The sequence below is a fragment of the Oxyura jamaicensis genome, chromosome 1 (assembly GCF_011077185.1).
Source record: "Oxyura jamaicensis isolate SHBP4307 breed ruddy duck chromosome 1, BPBGC_Ojam_1.0, whole genome shotgun sequence".
Classification (NCBI taxonomy): Eukaryota; Metazoa; Chordata; class Aves; order Anseriformes; family Anatidae; genus Oxyura; species Oxyura jamaicensis.
This window is the reverse complement of record NC_048893.1, coordinates 42356485-42374333: the sequence shown is the minus strand read 5'-3', so window position 1 is coordinate 42374333 and position 17849 is coordinate 42356485. Positions and strand designations below refer to the sequence as shown.

At 41.7% G+C, this 17849-nt stretch overlaps 1 protein-coding gene across 3 annotated transcripts in view; it reads left to right on the top strand.

Annotated features, from left to right (window-relative positions):
• Positions 1 to 17849, top strand: part of TCF20 (transcription factor 20) — a 59339-nt gene that overhangs the window by 29411 nt on the left and 12079 nt on the right. For all 3 annotated transcript variants that reach the window (XM_035335228.1, XM_035335220.1, XM_035335210.1), the window contains exon 3: positions 14322 to 14415. In XM_035335228.1, the coding sequence (XP_035191119.1) occupies positions 14322 to 14415 (94 nt within the window). The remainder of the gene's footprint in view (positions 1 to 14321; positions 14416 to 17849) is intronic.

Below are 17849 nucleotides of genomic sequence, written 5' to 3'. Positions count from 1 at the left end.
TGTGGCCTTTCCATAAAGCATCAGGGATCCTTGAACTCTGTGTACAATTTTCACCTAAAAATACATTTAAGTAACTTTAACTTCTAAGAAGCTCTTCCAAATGCGAACGGGCCTTTCTCTGTGCAGAAGATTTCTAAACAAAGCTTCAGAGCTCTTTGTCTGACTCACGCAATCCCTTTAGTCTGATTTCAGTTGCCAAACTCTTGTTAAATTCTCAATAATGAGTGAATACAGCCCATTTATGCATCTTTTTAGCTTGAATCTTTTTAAGCTGTGCTGGCAAAAAGGTTGCAAGATTTCCAAAAACTGGGGAGGAGGGTTGTTGTGCTGTTGGTGTTTCTGTTCTAACTTAATGAACTAATTTATTTTTTTTAACTTGAACGATTCCAGATGGTAGTCTCTTGAGCTGTATCCCCTTACCATCGTTATAAGAATGCTACCTAAGAAACAGGTGTTGAAGGACATGCAAGAACTTCAGAAGCTTATTCTGTTCTACACCTCCGTGTTTCTTTCTAGTAGGCTATATCTATTTATAACTAGGCAAAAATGGAGACTTCTCAAAATATTTTCCTGATTTTGGAAAGAAATATGTTTCTTTTTAATCAAACTGACCCAAGAGATTAAGAATATATTTTTGAAGGTAAAAATTCATGACTTTCCATTATAAAATATTGTATGGGTTATTAGAAATACATTCTATCTTTTATAATTATATATTTAAATAAAACATTTTAGGCTCTCAATTTTACTTTAAAAATGTTATCGTGAATTCTCTGATCTCAGAGTAAGCAAAAAGTAATGCTTGAACTATACAAATGTTTTCCTATTCAGAATAAATAGGGATGTAGTGTTCTTCAAACACTACAAAGCAACCCGAATTCTTAAAAAGCTAGCTACAGAACCATGATGCTTCGTGCAGTAGCCAGACTGGGATGGGAAGGGTCTAGGTCAAAACTGAGAAACTTTTGGAAAGTGATGTGAGATTTTTTAAAAATATAATATGGAAAGCAATTTTTATCTTTGTAAAAAAGAATTGTCATGTCTTCCCATTATTTTTAACAGCAGTATTTAATTAGAGAATTGTTTTCTGGAAGAGGTTAGATTAATTTCTCTTAATGTAGAAAGAGGAGTCAAAGCAAAACTGAACTATGATGAGGATTCGTGTAATAATTGTGGAAACTGTAGCAAAATTAAAACTCAGAAGACATTTTTGCCTTGAAGAACAAATACTCTGAAGAGACAAAAATCAGAAGAGCTTTTGTCTGTACCGCAAATCTTGCCTGGGGTTATTAATGAGGAAGCCAGGAATGGAGTCAGGGTTCCCTGCATCTTAAAACCGTACTTTTCACCTAAACTAATGCTCTTAAACTGCGATCTAGGTGGTTTATTTTGGTGTTGTGTTTTTTTTTTTTTTAGTAATAGAAATCTTTTTCATCAGAATTTCATACACATGCATGGACTCCGTGAGGTACAGGATGCGAAGTACAGGGTAGTCTTCGTGGATAGAGCACTCTGAAAAAGTTATTAATGAAGCTTCATTGTTATGGATTGGATCTCAGCCAGCTGCTTAGTGATTAAAGTTTAATTGCATGATGATTAGTTTTCATTAGTAAGCAATTAGCATTTAACAGCAGTCTTGTATTGCTAAGGCTATGGTTGAGCACAAGTGGATTGAGCCATGGTGAGAAGGCATGTAGCTGGAGGTAGGGGCTCAAAGTTGCTCAGGGAACATGGGGGATGTGAGTTGTGAGGCTGGTTCCCCTCAACAGCTCGTTCCTGCTGCAGTGCTGAGCCAAGACAGGAGCAGAAGAGGAGCAGATTGCCCAAACAGTGCAGCAGGGACCTGAGATACGATGACTGGCTGTGGGTTTGCCCTTAGCTAGGGAACTTTTCAAACAATTCTCATCAGAAAGCCTTTTGAAGTTCCAAGTTGTGCTCTCAGTCGTGCTGGCTTCTCTTCCTTCAGGTTCATAGATGGCAGTGCCTGGGCTATGACTACAACTAAAAACTTTTTCAAAATCCCTTTCTTAGACTTGATGCAATTCCTATGTTTACTGCAGCCACAGTCCTCGATGCTTTGTGCCACAGTGCAGTAAGTTAGTAAAGATGAGTGCGGGGTGGGGAATAAGAGGAGGTAGTTAAAATGGGGGTAGTGGGATGGTGGGAATATAGCAACAGGTCGAGGCTGCCTGGCTGATAGGGGTACGAAAGAGAAAAGCATCCTTGATAAAGGCCTTCACCTTGATAAAAACCATTCAGACACCTTCCTGAAGCAGCTGTGAAGATGAAGCCCGGTGGTAGCTTAAACCTGGTCCCCAGTACACCTGTTAGGAGCCATTCTTCTCCCCACTGCCATCCCTTCCACCAGCACTATTGCTCTCAGCCTGAACTAGTGTGGGTAGCTGATCCAGCCAGCAAACTCCACACACATACACTTCTGTCAAGTGTCAAATTCCAGCAGCGTTGGGGTTGTGACCAGATCATGCAGATAGACTGAAGTTGTCTTCAGCCTTGCTAAACTCTGGGTAAGCACAGGACTTAGTGTACGATGGCAACCACACCCAAGGCAAATACCGAAGCAGCGAAGCACACCCAGAGAGAGCTCTGCAGTCTTTGTCAGCACCTGAGCTAGTAACGGTAGGTAGAGCATGTACCTCTTCTGAGGTCTAGTTGCATAACCACTCATAAATCATAAATACGTACATCTCATCTCAACCAACTGACTGATGCCCATGTCCAATGCTTTCCTTATATTTGAGGAAAAAATTAAAGGTTACTGTTAAAAATACAGTTGCAGTCATCAGCTACTAGTGACTTTTTTTTCTGTTTCTTGTTCCTGTCATGTTTTCTTCCGCTTTGCACTCAAGTCCTGTAGGTATAAATTAGGTACGTATTTGTCTTGTTCTCCTGGCTTATCCCTTGGCAACGTATGGCTCTGTTGGTACTTTGGGCTGTGCTGTTGGTAACCACAACTCTTCTCACACCTTCCTTGCTTTCTGCTTACTGAGGACTCAAGCTCGCTAAGTTTAAGGAAGTTACTGATGATGAAAGGTGAGTGTGCAGCGTCAGGGAAGACTTCTTGCTAAGGGAGAGAAAAAGGAGGAGGGTGTCATGGCATGCATCTCTGAAATGGGGACTTCCACCACAGGATTCTGCTGCTCAATGTGAAACTTAATGGGAGGAAGGCAACTTCATGTGCTTGAGCTCCCTTCTGAGAGCTATGGTCCTTTCAAACCCTATGCTGTCAAAAATTCCCACAGTGGCCTTTAACAAGTCAGTTAATTACTGTGTAAAACAGGACTTAAAAACAGTCATTTTGTGAGCATCAAGACAGACTTGTAGGATGCTTGGAAAATTTAAAGTATGTTATGTTCCGAAACTGGCAGATACTCATAGTTAAATTGCAAGATGAGGGAGCTGATACGAGCTTGCATGTTTCAGTTGCGTAGATGTCAGGAGAGGAAGTTAGTCACTTGAAAATCTGTTCATGTATCGTTTAGATTCAGGTCTGTGGAAGATAAAAATGTTTTGCTAGTTTTTTCTTTCCTAGTAGGAAGCTGAAACGCTGAAAATCGTAGCTTGAATGTACTGGCACCATCCATATATTCATTATTAAATGTAAATGTTAAATGTTTTCTGGAGGAAGGACTCCAAGTGGAATTGATTGCTAAAATTTCAAGGTTGACACAAAGCATAACCAATGCTTTCCAGAACACCAACATTTTTAATGTTAATTTTGGGAAATTGTTTACATTATATGAGAATAATTCCAATACCCATATTACAGTTTTATAAAGCTATTCTGTGATGAGCTTTTTCTGCTGTCTTTACTCCCGTGCTTAACTTTAATTACCCTACCTTTGAAGTGCCACATGTTGTGACTGGGGAGAATAAGGATTCTTTAGTGATGCCACATGGTACCCTTCCTCAGCAGAAACATGCAGAGGGGGTTCCTGGGGAACAGGAATTTTAACCAAGTTACCAGCAAATTCAGTTTTCTGGACAAAAAACTCAAAGGGGAATGCCCAAAGAAGAATTTTCCATTCTGAGTTTCTGAAGCTGTTGACCAAAGAAGACTTCGCTGCTGCCTTACACTTCTGCTTTTGGGCTAGAGCCCTCAGATGGAGGAATAAGAAGTGAGAGGAGGGCGTGCCTGTGTAAAATAAACTAAAAACAAAACAAAAATGCCTTTATCTTTCTATTTTTGCCTCAGGTGAAAATGAAATTTCTTCTTGATCTTGCACGGTGACTTATTTCTAGTACTGTATAGTTCATACCAGCCCTTATCTTGGTACAGATTGATCTAAATTTATGAAACCTGAAGCTGTAGCTTGCAAACAGATCATGCAAATAACCTTTATCATGACTCAGCAGTGGCCTCAGCCCCAAAAGATCTTTCATTAATTTTTTAATTTCTTCTCTCAAACCTTGGAAGAAGAGCATAGCTCCAGAATCCTTAGACAGAGGAAGTTCTTCCCCTGGTGGAACAACGTTAAGCCTGTCCTTTAAGGAGAACACTGATTGATACCTCCTCAGCTGCCTTGTAACACCAGCTGGAATGCCATCCGGCCTTGGACTTGGGCTGCTATTTATATTTGCTGCTGCTTCTGAACTGCTACTAGTTCGTACGAAGCTTTTCTGCCTTGGCAAGCCAGCTGCTCCTAGATATTTTAAAATAAATGCACTTTAGAATTCATGAAAAGTAGTTGTTACTGTAATGGCCAGTTGGGTCTATCATTGTGGTTTGTCCTTTTTTTGCTGATGATTATTGGATAGTGAAATAACATATTCCTCTTTAAACCCATTCACAATTTTGGCCAGCAGTCTTTTTTTTCCTTTTTTTTTTTTTTTTTTTACATAGGACACGTGCTCTGTATGACACGTGCTCTGTAGCTAAGGTCTTTTCATCGACGCGTGTTACTGACCTGCTTAGTTTTCCCAAACTGTGACTGAATATCTATTGCTCAAGTTTTTCAAGTTTTTTCCCCCTTTTTTTTGAACGCTGATGTGTTACCTGACAGCACACCACTAATGGGCGATATCCACCCCTCCGAGCATTTGTCCTTCCACCTTCTCCACCTCCCTTGGGCTCACCTCCCTTGCTGTTGCTGCTCATCTTCAGCTGCTCTCCCTGGGCAGCAGCCGCCAGCGGACCTCAGTGCTCACTTTGCATTTTGCTCACCTCCTCCTCGGGGCAGGGCTGCCCGTAGCTGCTGCTTCAGCAGCCTTCTGGAGGAGCTGCCAGCTTCTTGTGCTCTCTTTAACCACAGTCACAGTTTTATTTGCTGCAGGCTTCTTCTTTTCCTATGCCTCAGGCAAGTTACTCATTATTGCCTTAGCTGCCTGTATCCTGCTCATTCATCTTTTGCCTTTGAGGATTTAGGATATACTTCCAGTGCATCCTATTTATATTTTTAATTTTCTAAATGAAGTACCTCTCTTTCAAAAACCTGTGTGCTTACCTTGCTTTTCCTTCGTACGTCACTTCAAAGCCCTCCCTGTCAGGGATTTCTGCAGAACAACTGGATGTGCCTTGCCTGCCTCCTCATTCCCGTTTCATCCCTTTGCATCCGCCAGCATTTCACTCTGTATCGCAGAAGCGTCTTGCACAGTAGGGCTTTGTTTCTGATGAAGGCTTGCAGAGATTATTACAAATAATGACAATTGCTTTATTTCTGTGTGCTGTTGCAAGCCTTTGAATCGTTAGCAGGGGTGGACTTGTTCTGCCCCCTTTTTGCTGCCAGGTTGCTCAGGTATTTGCTATCTTGTCAAAATCTTTCCCACTTATGGTTTGCCTTGCTCAGAAACGTTTTATTATCTGTTAAGCCTTTACTTCTGTTAGTAGTGAGTCCACTGCCACTAATAACTTAATGAATTAGACCTTTTTCCTTAGAGTCTTTTCTTCAAGGGTGGTTGGACACTGGTACAGGTTCCCTAGCAAGGTGGTTGATGCCCCACGCCTGTCGGTGTTCCCGAGGCATTTGGCCAATGCCCTCAATGACGTGCCTTAACTTTTGGTTAGCCCTCAAGTGGTCGGGCAGTCGGACCTGATGATCCATGGAGGTCCCTTCCAACTGAACTATTCAAGTCTTCATAAACAGTCAGCATCCATTTTCCGTTCGGCTGGAGAAAAACTGGTTTCATCATGCAGATTGCCTCTTGAAAACAAATTCCATTTTATAGAAAGCTATTGCTTCATGGGGGAGGGGTTTTGGTAGTTATTTGACTTATCCACAAACTCTTCCTTTATGGTGGTGACATTGCTTTGTTTTAAGGCAACTGTGTGCTGCTGGTTTAGATTGCATTCGTCACACCTTGTGCTAAATAGGGATTGACCACCTATTTAGATATCCCGTAATCAGTACCCAAGGTGGTTGGGAAAGAAATCTAGTAGTGGCAGAAAATCCAAATGGAGCGAACGCGCTCTGTTGCTGAGTATGCTGTTCCTGCACCCGTGTGTCGCCTTATCGCATAATCACTGCTTGAACAGTTGAATTTTTTTCCTCTTTTAAGTCTCCTTTTCTATCTTTCAGACCTTTTCTAAGCTAAATTGCACTTATTGTTGCACATTTAAATCCCCAAATGAATAGCCAAGATAACATAAACTGTATAATTTTTTTAGACAGACTTGCATGCTTTAGCAAATTCAAATCCCTGTACTTGTAAGTGGTTGTCTGAAACGTTTCTCTTGTTCAGGGCGGCTCTTTGTCGTCAAAGGAAACAACACTTAGGCATTTCTGGTCTTCTTTGACCTGCTGGTCTGTCTATTAATGTTCCTTTTAAAATATGAAACGTATTGGCTACAAAGGGGTGTGCTCAGCCTGCTTAATTTAAAATTACACATGCTTTTCCATTACCATCTCAAGTTTCCAGATTCTGTGAATTTTGCTGAATCTGTTCACGTTAACCTTCAGTTTATTCTTGCAATATCTGAACTCGGTTCTAGTTCGGTTACGCCCGGTCTTCTTTTTTTTTCCTCTTTCCATTGTTTGAGAGGCGGAGAGGGTTCATCATCTTCCATGATTTCTCAACCTTTCGCCGGTCTCATCTCCTGGAGTGTATTCATGCACATGTAAGCCTTTGATCACTCTACCAAGTGAATGAAACACTTAGGCTTGCTTGGAGTGCTGAACATGAACTCATTGCTTAGATCAAATTTCAGCCCTTTCATACAGTGTTACAGTTTAGCTTGGCCTTCCTGCTCTGGAGGTAAGACTGAAGTCTTAAAAGCTCGTAACCTCACAGTATGCTGTTGGGTGTCTGCACTCCTTCTAAAAAGCACATTTTTGTAGCTGTTTTTGTGGAATTTCACAATCAAATCCCTCGGTCTGCAAAAGAAGCACCATTCTGGGCAGGTACAAAAGTACGTGTTGTGGTGTCCCATCTCCAGCAGTGGCCAGGAGCACTTACCTTCGGAGGAGTGTAGTAAACCAGGTGTGTTCAGAGTGCTATTTAGGGATTTTCCACCTGCTTTCAGCAGCCACAGCTTTAGCTTATTCTCCTTGAGATTGCTGTGTTTAGCAGACGGTGGCATACCTATCCTTGAGGAATTTGTCTAAAATGTTTTTCATCTTGCTTATCTTTTGGCCAATGCTGCAGCCTTTGGCAGGGAGCTTTGTGGTCTAATTAGCTGTTCTGTAGAAAAGTGGATTTATTTTACAATTTAATCCTGCAGCCTGATGGTCTTGTTCTTTGCTCTTCCTCTTTGGAAATAGCTAAAATCATTCCCTCGTGCACACCATATTTGCTACGTAGATGTCAGTGCCATTTCTCTTACCTCTTCTCTACAGTACTTAGTCTCTTCTCATGTGGAAGCACTTTATGTTCCTAGTTACCTCTGTGGTCTTTCTGTTATTTTTTTTCCTGATCTGTCGTATTCCTTTGATCAGGTGACCAGAACCACACACACTATTCAGGATACTACAAGTGTAATACATAAACATAATGAAGATCTTGTTTTCATTATCAATTTCTGTCCCTAATAACTTAGTATATTCTGACTCTTTTCTGTGGATGCAAGGACTGCGTGACGTTTCTGTGTAGGACGGCTCCTGATGCCTTCTCACGAGTAGTAGCAGCCAATTTAGAGTCTACCATCATGTGTATGTATAGGTGAAAATATTTTTCCCAATGTGTATCACTTTGCACTTAGCAACACTGACATTTCATCTCCATTTTATCGGACAGTTACCCAGCACTGGGAGATCTTTTTGCAGCTCTTTACCAACAGTGAGATTGGACTACCTTGGATAATTTCACAAAGTTAGCGGGTTTTATCACCTTGTTCGCCCCCCTTTTGACATTTGTGAGGAATACAGTTGAATGGCCTAGGTGTCTGCATAGAACCTTAGAAATTTTTGCTGACAAACCCATTCCTTGTCAAAACTAACAATTTATTTCTGTTCTTGCTACTTTTCTCTGTTTCCCTCAAGTTGAGGGAAATACAGCTCTGTTCTTTGTTCATTTGAAGTGCTTCTGCTGCACTTCAATCACTTTAATCGGTTTTGTGTGTTTTGAATAGGATTTCCCCTTTTTAGGACATTTTTAGTTCTCGTATTTCTTTTTTTTCCATGCCATCCATTTTGAGCTGCAGCTTCCCTTTGTGTTTCAGCAGCCCATGCAGCACTGCAGTTCTGGCTCTTTTCTGCTGCAGCTTGATAGCACAGTGATGGCATCTTCCAGATCATTGATTTGTCCCTCTGCTGAAATCTTGAAATCTAAATTAGCCCTTAGTTTCTTGAATTCGAGATAGCTGCCCAATCCTTCTTCAGTGATTATTTCTTTGTTGTTACTGGATTTGCTTGCTACACGAGCATGTCATCATTGGCAGGAGATACCTTTTAATAGGGCAAGTGCGAAGGATTTTTTTCTTTTTTTTTAATTGCAGGATTCATTTTTCTGATATTTTGTGCCTGTTCTTTAGAGAACGTAAATTGCTTTACAGGAAATGGAAACTAATAATTCAGTATCCTTTAGTAGTGGTTGTTATCTCTGGCCCCAATCCCAAAATAATTTTTTTTCATTAACCAGTGTCTTTATATCAGAGTGAAAGTGCTGTTCTCCTCTCCTACTTCCTAAAAACGCCAGCCCCCTGCCTTTTTTCACCCCAGTCCCTTTTAACAGAAGAATCCCAGCAGTCTTCCAAAATCCCTTTTTCCTTTCTCTTTTAGCAAAGAGTACTTTCCACCACTGTGTGCGGTAGCAAAGATGTTTCAGCTTTTCCTTGTGGCTCATTGCAGCAAGTCGTCTCTCCATGTCCTGCTTTCCAGGAAAGGGAAGGTGGCTGCCTGCTGCTTCTGGTGCCCTTTCGCCTGGATGTTGCAGCCGAGTCCTCTGCTGGCCTGCCAGCTGCTGCGTGCCAAGGAGCCGGCGGCCCTCCTCCTTCCAACACGGCCGGCTCTGAAAGCCACCTTACCTTCTGGCTGAGTTTGCGCTGTGCTCTTCTACAGAAGCAGTTGTTTTTCTGAAAGCATAGGGTTTAGACAGATCAAGGAGAAAGTATGGAAAATTTGTGTAAAGTGAGGACTTACACCTGTATAATTAATGCCACGTGTTTCTTTTTTTTTTTTCCTCTTTTCTTTTGCTGGCTTTTCTTTTTAAGTGACCTTTAGTTGTTGCTTTCCATTTCATTTCACATATTTATTCCTGACACTGGTACACAGGAAGGAGAAAAATAAGGAGATACCTAGAAAGCAAAGCGAAGGAAAAGGGAAGAAAAGAGAGAGCAAAGGAAGAAGAGGCATTCTGGAGGGAGGTATTCAGGAGGCCCGCGTGCTGGCAAGAACCTGAAAGAAGCAACCAGTGGGCAAGAAAAACCTTCTAGGGTTATAGACAGTCAAAAACATGACACGGTACCATCTGCTGTGGATGTCTGCGAGCGTTGGGCAGGCGCTGGTCATTGCCTCTGGGACACAGCTGCGTGGTGCTTGGAGCTCGTGCCAGTGCTCGGCCGGGAGCAGGGAGGTTGGGTGGCTTGGGACGTGTTGCTGCACCGGCGTGGAGTTGGGAACAACTGCTGCTGCAGCCCCAAGGGAGGCAAAGAATGGTACCCAACATGCACACCTTTCTTTATTTTGTTGAGAACAGCGTGCTGTCAGAAGAGATTACTCGTGTAGTAATGAAGGAGCATGTATGGCCAAAAAAGAACCAACAAACAAAATAAAAAGCAAAACCCCTTGGAACAAAAGGAGTACAGCTAGAGGAGCTTTTAGTGTTTTGAATGAATAAGAGCACACTACTAGGGCTGTGTCCCTCTGCTGCTCCCACTTCCAGGTTGGGTGTTGCTTCATTTAGGTGGACAGAGAAGGATGAGCTGTAACGAGGAAGAAATGGGCTGCTAATAGCATGGAGGAGTAGAGACAATGTATCTGGCGTTAATACTATTGATAATTTAGTTCAAGGGATGGAGTGTCTCTTCTAAATGGCACTTTTCAGTCTCTCCAGCCTATTCTAAGTGAGATATATGTGCCTTGTGGCCAGAGATGAATTGTGGAGATAGGACCTCAGAATCAATCTTCACTGTGTGGTCTTTTTCTTCTTTCTTTCTTTCTTTCTTTCTCTCTCTCTTTTTTTTTTTTTTTTTTAAATTGAAGCCAGGAGTTGATTAGATGCCTGGCAATGATTGCTACCCGTTGGCACCTCCCATTGGGAGCGCACTCCAAGTACCAGCCTTCAGCTCTGTCAAGCAGGGGAGGTTAAGCAGGCTGCTTACTGAGCAAAAGGAATTTCTCTTCCCATGAGAGCCTGAGTGCTGTTTCCCTGGCTAAGAATGCTATAATTCCTGTACAAGTGACAAGCAGGCTGCTACCATCTGCTGGTGAATGGCTGCAGGATGGTGGGGTTTGGGTGAAAATGTGCTCATGGACCAAGGAGAGCGATTAGCGGTCGTTAATCCCAATTCACTTACTTCATGTATGAAACTCCATGGTTTTATTTTGGTTTTAGATCGGTTTCTAATTGTAGCGTCCCTCTTTTATTTATTTGTTCTTGAAATATAAATAGGTAAGGATAAGCTTCTGGCCAAAGCCTCAAAAGGTACTGACAGGAGCTATGCATCTTTTTGGAGACACAGCAATAATGTCTTGCAAAAGAAGGCTGAAACCAGCTAGGAAGTTTTTCATCACTATATTCTGTCTTGTTTCTGGAGATATTTGGAAACCATGTGGCATTACGTTATTATCATCTCTTTCAAAGGTTAAGTGATAGACTCGTAAGTTGTTTTAGCACCATACGACTTTGTAGGGTATCTGCTTTGTTCAGTCAGTCTGTGGCGTGTCAAGAAGGAAGAACTCGAAATAAAAGAGTAGTTATTGTGTATGTGGTTCCCCCAGCTTCCCCTGAAAGAAGCAGATGGTCGGGGGTCCCAGGAGGTAGAAGAAATGGGGCCATTAGACTGTCAGTGGCTTGTGAAAAGCAGAAGCATCTGCCAGAATGGAGACTTGTTCAGCAGCAGGGGAGCCAGCAGCAGCAGATGATCCCTGCCTTGAGCAGTCGATGGTATTGCAGTCCACTGGGGAATTGCTGTCGTGGGCGTAGCTGCAGGTAACCTTGGTAATAATCTAGTTGGTCAGGCAGGTTGAAAAAAAAGGAAATAAAGGCTCGATGCTCGTCCTCGGGCATCTTAATTCCCCACTTGTCCTGCCTAGCCAGTCCTAACTGCAGCCAGTGTGAAAATATCCTGTGCCTGTTCTCAGCTGAGCACTACAGGTGCTCTTAAAATTCCCCAATCTGCCAGTTGTGTTTCTGCGGCAGGTTTCGGAATGGCAAGACGAGCCACGCTAGATGCAATAAAGAATTAGTTCAAAGACCAAATTAACATTTGGAAAAGTGTCAAAAATCTTGCTGGGGGTCTTTTTGTTTTCAGCTGTATCACACAGCGCGCTCTTATGACATGCCTTTTTAGTTATAAGAAATATTTTACACAGCTGCAGTTTAATCTCCACTGTTGTAGCTCTTCTGCTCTTATTGACTGTTCTGTACAGGACACAGTGTTCCCAGGAAGAATGACCTCTTCTGCTGCAGCAGCGTGATGGTACTTCAAAGGCTGGATAAAGTGGGGAGGACAGAATGCCTCTGAGGAACAAAACTAGAAATTCATATCTGTGTTCAAAAAGAATAGTCAATTTGGGCTCTGTCCTGTTAGAATAATTAATCTTCGGCAGCCACATCTGAAAGAGAGAATAGCGCGTCCAGGTAAAGAGCTCTGATTCAGAGCTCCTCAAGCTGCACTGTGTGAGTACTTGGCATAGGTGAATCTGGGACTATTGCCAGTACATAATATTCTTCTAGGGTTGGTTTCATAGCCAGGAAAAGACATATTCTATACGTGAAACTTGGTTTTACTCCCACGAGTGAGTGAATTACAGAGCAGTTTGGCTAGAGGTCCATGCATCGTTTTGGTGTATGTTTAACTATTGGTTTAGACTTTTTTGTTGTTGTTTTAACGTTTAGAACTAGCATTCCTGTTCTGACAGGCAAAAATAAGCTGCCTGGGAGTCTCCTTCTAAGCCTCGGGGGCACTTTCCTTACATTAAAATACTGCAGTAGTTTGTCATGATACGCGTTCGCTGCTTAGAAGATAGACGCGGTATAATAGGGAATGTTGAAGATCAGGCTCGAAATGCTTTGGCATAACTGAGAAGAGAAGGCAGTATTCAAGACTGGAGTTGTACGTGTCATGAGAAGTGATGCCTCACAAGCTTTCCTGCTAGTTGCATCTGCTTTGATTTGAAGAGGGCCACCTGGTTTATGGCTGGAGCTAATTTTGCTTTCATCCTCGTTCAATCACTGAAATACAAACTACAGTCATCGCTGTCTGCAGAGCACAGAAGAGTAGGAAGAGCAACGACTGTCAGATATTCTTAGTACTTATTTGAAATGCTGTAACAAAAGCCCTGTTTATTCAGACTGAGGAATTTCTCTGGGGCTGTAATCTTCGGCCACGTCTGTTCTGCCCACCTCTGCTGCCACGTGCACGTACGTCAGGGATGCAGAGAAGTGTGGTTGAGCCCATGTGGCCACCTTGACATCTGAGGCTGCTCGAATGGTAGAGAAACTCCGCTTAGTGCAGTGCCAGGCATGCTGCTGGTTTGAGCACGTCTGTTCTGCCTGCTCTACTTGCTGATAGTGTCGATGGGGTACGTGTAGTTTTACGCTAGCTTTTCCAGCAGAAAGAGAGATGACATGTTGTCATCTGTCTGTGTGTAGTCAGTGACCAAAGGCAACTTTTCATAGCCTGAACTGAAGGTGAATTGTACCAGTAATACAAGGCCTTGTTGTGTTGGTCACATTAATTGGCAAAGCCCAGTTCCTGTGTCTCTTAGGTATAACTAAGAAGTTGCTGTAGGTGATACTTTTCTGCCAGTAGTCTTTTTGCATTTTAGTTTATAGATAAGAGGGGTCTCTCAGCCTTCTGCCAGATGTGACTTTGTTTTCTTGAAAAATGTCAAGCTGTCAGAAATCAGCTTTCATCAGAATCTTAGATGAGCTGATGAAAGTCACTCACCATATACGTTCAATAGAAGAAGTTGCTGTCTGAGAGAGATATACTATGGGCCTATTCCATAAAGTCATTCGGGATGAAGTAAATGGGTGAGTGGCTTTCATTCTGCCGCACTCGCATCTGTCTGATAATATGATCAAATACATCATTGACCGGTTGAGATGATAGGATTTAAGTAATGGAAATTGAACACGTTCATCAGATGAGCTTTACTACTGTGAAACTAAATGTATGAGCGTCTCTGGCACTGCGAGCATTTGTTGGGAGATGTGTCATTTCTGTGACGGTGAGGTATTTTACCTTGATGGCATCTTCCCGTGCTCCATGTAAACCTTTTTTGATCACATATGAAAAAAGGTTCAACTGCACTGCTGGTGATAATGAAACCGATGTGACCAAATTACTTCCATGCTAATGGTGGCTTCTAAATCATTCGCTGTCATGCTAATTTTCATTTTAAAGCTACTATAGATTCATAAATGCTCTTTGCCACTCTTAACATTGATGTCATTGTCAGGTACTGAAACATGGCTCAGTGAAATGGATTTGAGAGAAGTGTTTTCAAGTTCTTTCTGAACGGTTGGTTTGAACAGTTGGTGTATCTTGCCTGGTTAAAGCACAGCTGAAAAGTTGAGTTTGAAACAGCTTATGTTGCCTTTATTCAATAGGCCTTTCTTTCTGTGGTGTGTAAAGACACAGTCTGACATTGTGTTACTCGAGAAATTTGTGCCGGAATGTGGTTGATAACATTCCCAGGAAAACAGGAATTTTTGGAAAGCTTGTTACAGTCTTCATTGCTATTTCTTGGTTTCCCTTTCAGAAATGTTCCCATTGCCAGGAACCAGGAGCCACCTTAGGCTGCTACAACAAAGGCTGCTCCTTCCGATACCATTACCCATGTGCCATCGATGCAGGTAAGAAGGAATGACACACTAACTACATTTCTACCTATGAAAATGCAGTTATAGAAATGATGAAGAATGGCATCAGATAAACAGTGTACAGTAACACAGTGGGACAAGATGGAACTCGTAATGAAAAGGAATCTGCCTGGAAGTGTAGAAAAAGCCTGCTTTTGCAGAATGCAGCTACGGCAACTGAAAAGTGGCTGCAATGTGAGAACTGGTTGAAAAAACCTGTAAAAGGATGCAAGCAACCATAAAGACGTTTCCCCTCTTTCAGAGGTAGACTTGTATAGATAGGCATTATAGTGACTTCAAGTGTAAAACGTTTGTGGAAACTTCAGTACCACACAGCCTTCCTTCTCCCTCCTTAGAAGCGTTTCAGCCAGTCCGTAGAGTAGGTCCAATTTTTATTATTGTAGAAGCTAACAGCTTGGATGGTATGCACTTGCAGAATTTGCTCCTTTTATTCAGTGTTTAGAGGAGGAGTTTGGGGTTCTGTGAGCACATTTGCTTTAGGAATGTCCACCTCATACAAACACAGGTTCTAGAGAAGACAGGACAGTTGTTTGCAGGAGAAAAGCTTCATTAGAATGTTACTAGAAGTCTAGAAATTAAAATAGGGTGAAAGGTTTGGATTGCACAGTTCTCTGCAAGTTCTCACCTTTTGAGACACAAGAAGGTAGAAAGTACTGCTACTTAAAGTGTCTCACAACAATTGACAAAATTACTGTGAGTTTTAAATTATTTCCAGCTATGAACTGGGCTTACGAGTTAGCATTTTTTGCTCAAGAGCAAAAGTTTTCCATGGACACACATTCTTGGGTAAAAAATCCCAGTTTAGAATGAATAATGTCCCACTATTCCAGTACTCTGCATCTCACTTTTATCATACAAAACTTAGTTTAGTATCAAGGAGGAAAGAATTCAAGATTGCATCTCTTGTCAGGCATATAATGGCAAGTTCCTGTTCCTTATCTCATTTCCACAGCAGCTCCATCTATTTTATGCTGTTTTTCAAATGTTAGTAGATATGAAACGAAGTAGGTATGATCACTGGTGAATGACTACATTGCACTTCTGGCTGTGAAATCCCACCCTAATGGAGCACATTTTAATCCAATAGAAGTGTATTTAATGCAACTAACATAGCAGTGGAATACTACTATTCCCACAGCAGAGATGGAGAAGCCTTGATTTTACGTGAAATACAATGTTACAGAAACATTGTTCAGGTTGCAAAAATCACATGCTCAAAAATGCCAGAAATAAGGCTGTGCTTGCAAGTTGAATGTTGTTATCTTAGGAATGTATCTTAAAAGATAGTGATCACCTAATTAAAGCCTTATTTTTCCATAGGGCTCTACCTTAGCTCGTAAGTTGAAGGGGAACTCAATTAATGAACATTGCGTTATCCTCGCTGTTTGTGTGACTCTATATTTAATTTACTGCATAATATTCCATCTCAGTTCTGAAAGTAGAGCTGGGGAATTCTCTAATGTTCATGTCCATCGTGCCAAAGAGTTTTGTGAACATTAACAAACTTGTACGTCTGAGATAATCATCATATTTGCATTATACTGCATTTAGTAGTTTGTTTCTGGTTTCTGACATGGCCTTTTCAATGCCATGAAAACACAAATTATAGAGAATGTGCCCAATAGTTTGAGGTGCTTAATTTGAATTTTTGTGTACAGTATGTAGTATTTTCTGTGTTTTAAATACAGGTATCAAACTCAAGATATTGTCCTTTTTCTTTAGATATTACCTTCCTCATTAAATCTACTCCACTTCAGCAAATGCAGTAGGATCCTCCAGATGACAAATTTACTGAACAATCATGACTGATTCCCAAGAGCAGTTCTGTGTCATGCACAGAAGAGGCAGTGTTCCATGGAAAAAATAGTATATAGTCATACTCTTAAATCTACACTATTAAATCCATATTAAATCCATGTTAAACATAGTATAATATGTCTACCATTTGATACAGTGAAGTGGGCTACGTTAAATTTGTCATTTCCTAACATTTGTCTCGACATTGCAACCTCTGAGTTGTTGTTTTTTTTTTTTTTTTTTTTGGAGTAGCTTTTTGTATTCAAGTTCCAAGTCTGTGCTTGCTTCGTTTTCTTGTACTTGAAATTTTGTCATGAGACATCGCATTGTCATGTGGCCATCTGTCAGAGGGCACCATTCCAAGCTAATTTCCCTGCTTTGAGTAATATGGCAGGAATAAATCGCAAGCCACTTGGTGGGCTGGAGCTGCATGGAGACGGGATACTTTGGCTGTGAGTTTCACCAGCATACTTAAAGAATAGCAGAGGAATGGTAAAACTTGTGGAACTCTGGTTTCAGTCCAGGAACAGTATGATTTACTGAGAACAAGGACTTCTGGCTTTCTCCTCTCCCCTCCCCTCCCTTCTCTTCCCCTCCTTGATCTCATGCTTCTGTTTCCACTCACCCCTGCTCCTAACTTCTCCTAGACGAGTGCTCCACTCTTTCTCCTGCCCCAGATTCCCCTTATCGTTTGCCTGTTTGCCTTCCAGACCTGGTGCCTCACAGTTTTGAAATGGTTGCCTCCTTCTTTCAGGCTGTGCAGGCCTCAGAAGGCCCTGACAACTTCACAGCTTTGGGTTCTGGTGCCTAAATCTGAGGCCACAGGTTCATTTACAGATCTGAATTGCTCATCCCCAATTAAAAGCACATTGGGTGGAATTTTCAAAGGATTTAGCTACTAAAATCTAAGAAACCTCTCCTGAGGACGTGCAGATCAAAATCCCTTTACCTCCTTGCAGAGGGTTGTGTTTGCTGACTTTGTGTTAAGCTGGCAAGAGAATGCCTTAGCTAGAATTCAGATCCTGTTGCAAATCAGAGTTTGTTAGAGTCTGTCAGACAAAGTTTGCTGGGATGTTTGACATGGGCAGAATAACTTTTTCCAAGAGAGTTTTAAGGAAATGGTTAGACTGCTTTAGCTGGAGGTTTCAACCAAAACAAACAAAAGAGCCCAGCTTGAAGCAGATTCTCAGCATTGAAAATCAGTCTGCTGGAATGGCAGTAAAGACCTAGCTTGCAGTTGTTTTTATCTATGGGAATAATCAAGCTGTCTTAATCTATAGCTGCTCTTCCAGTAAATCTGTATAAAAGAAATAAGAAAGCTATATGGAAAAGGATATGATTTTCATTTATGCCCAGGCACAAGATGCAGGCCTCCTGGAGAAGCAGATCAGCTTTCTTTTCTCTTTGCTCAGTCTGCTGCCTGCCTGTAAACTCTTTTTACTGGTTATGCAGTTCTGCTGTCTTTCCTGTAGTGAATCAAATACAGATATTCCTCAAGTTCCTTCAGCTGTGTGGTAGTTTTCTTTGAAGTCCACTGTCCTGCTAGGAAGGCTGGAGCCCCCCTTGCTTTACTGAGGATCTGGTTCTGAGGCCTCAAAACTTTGTGCGGC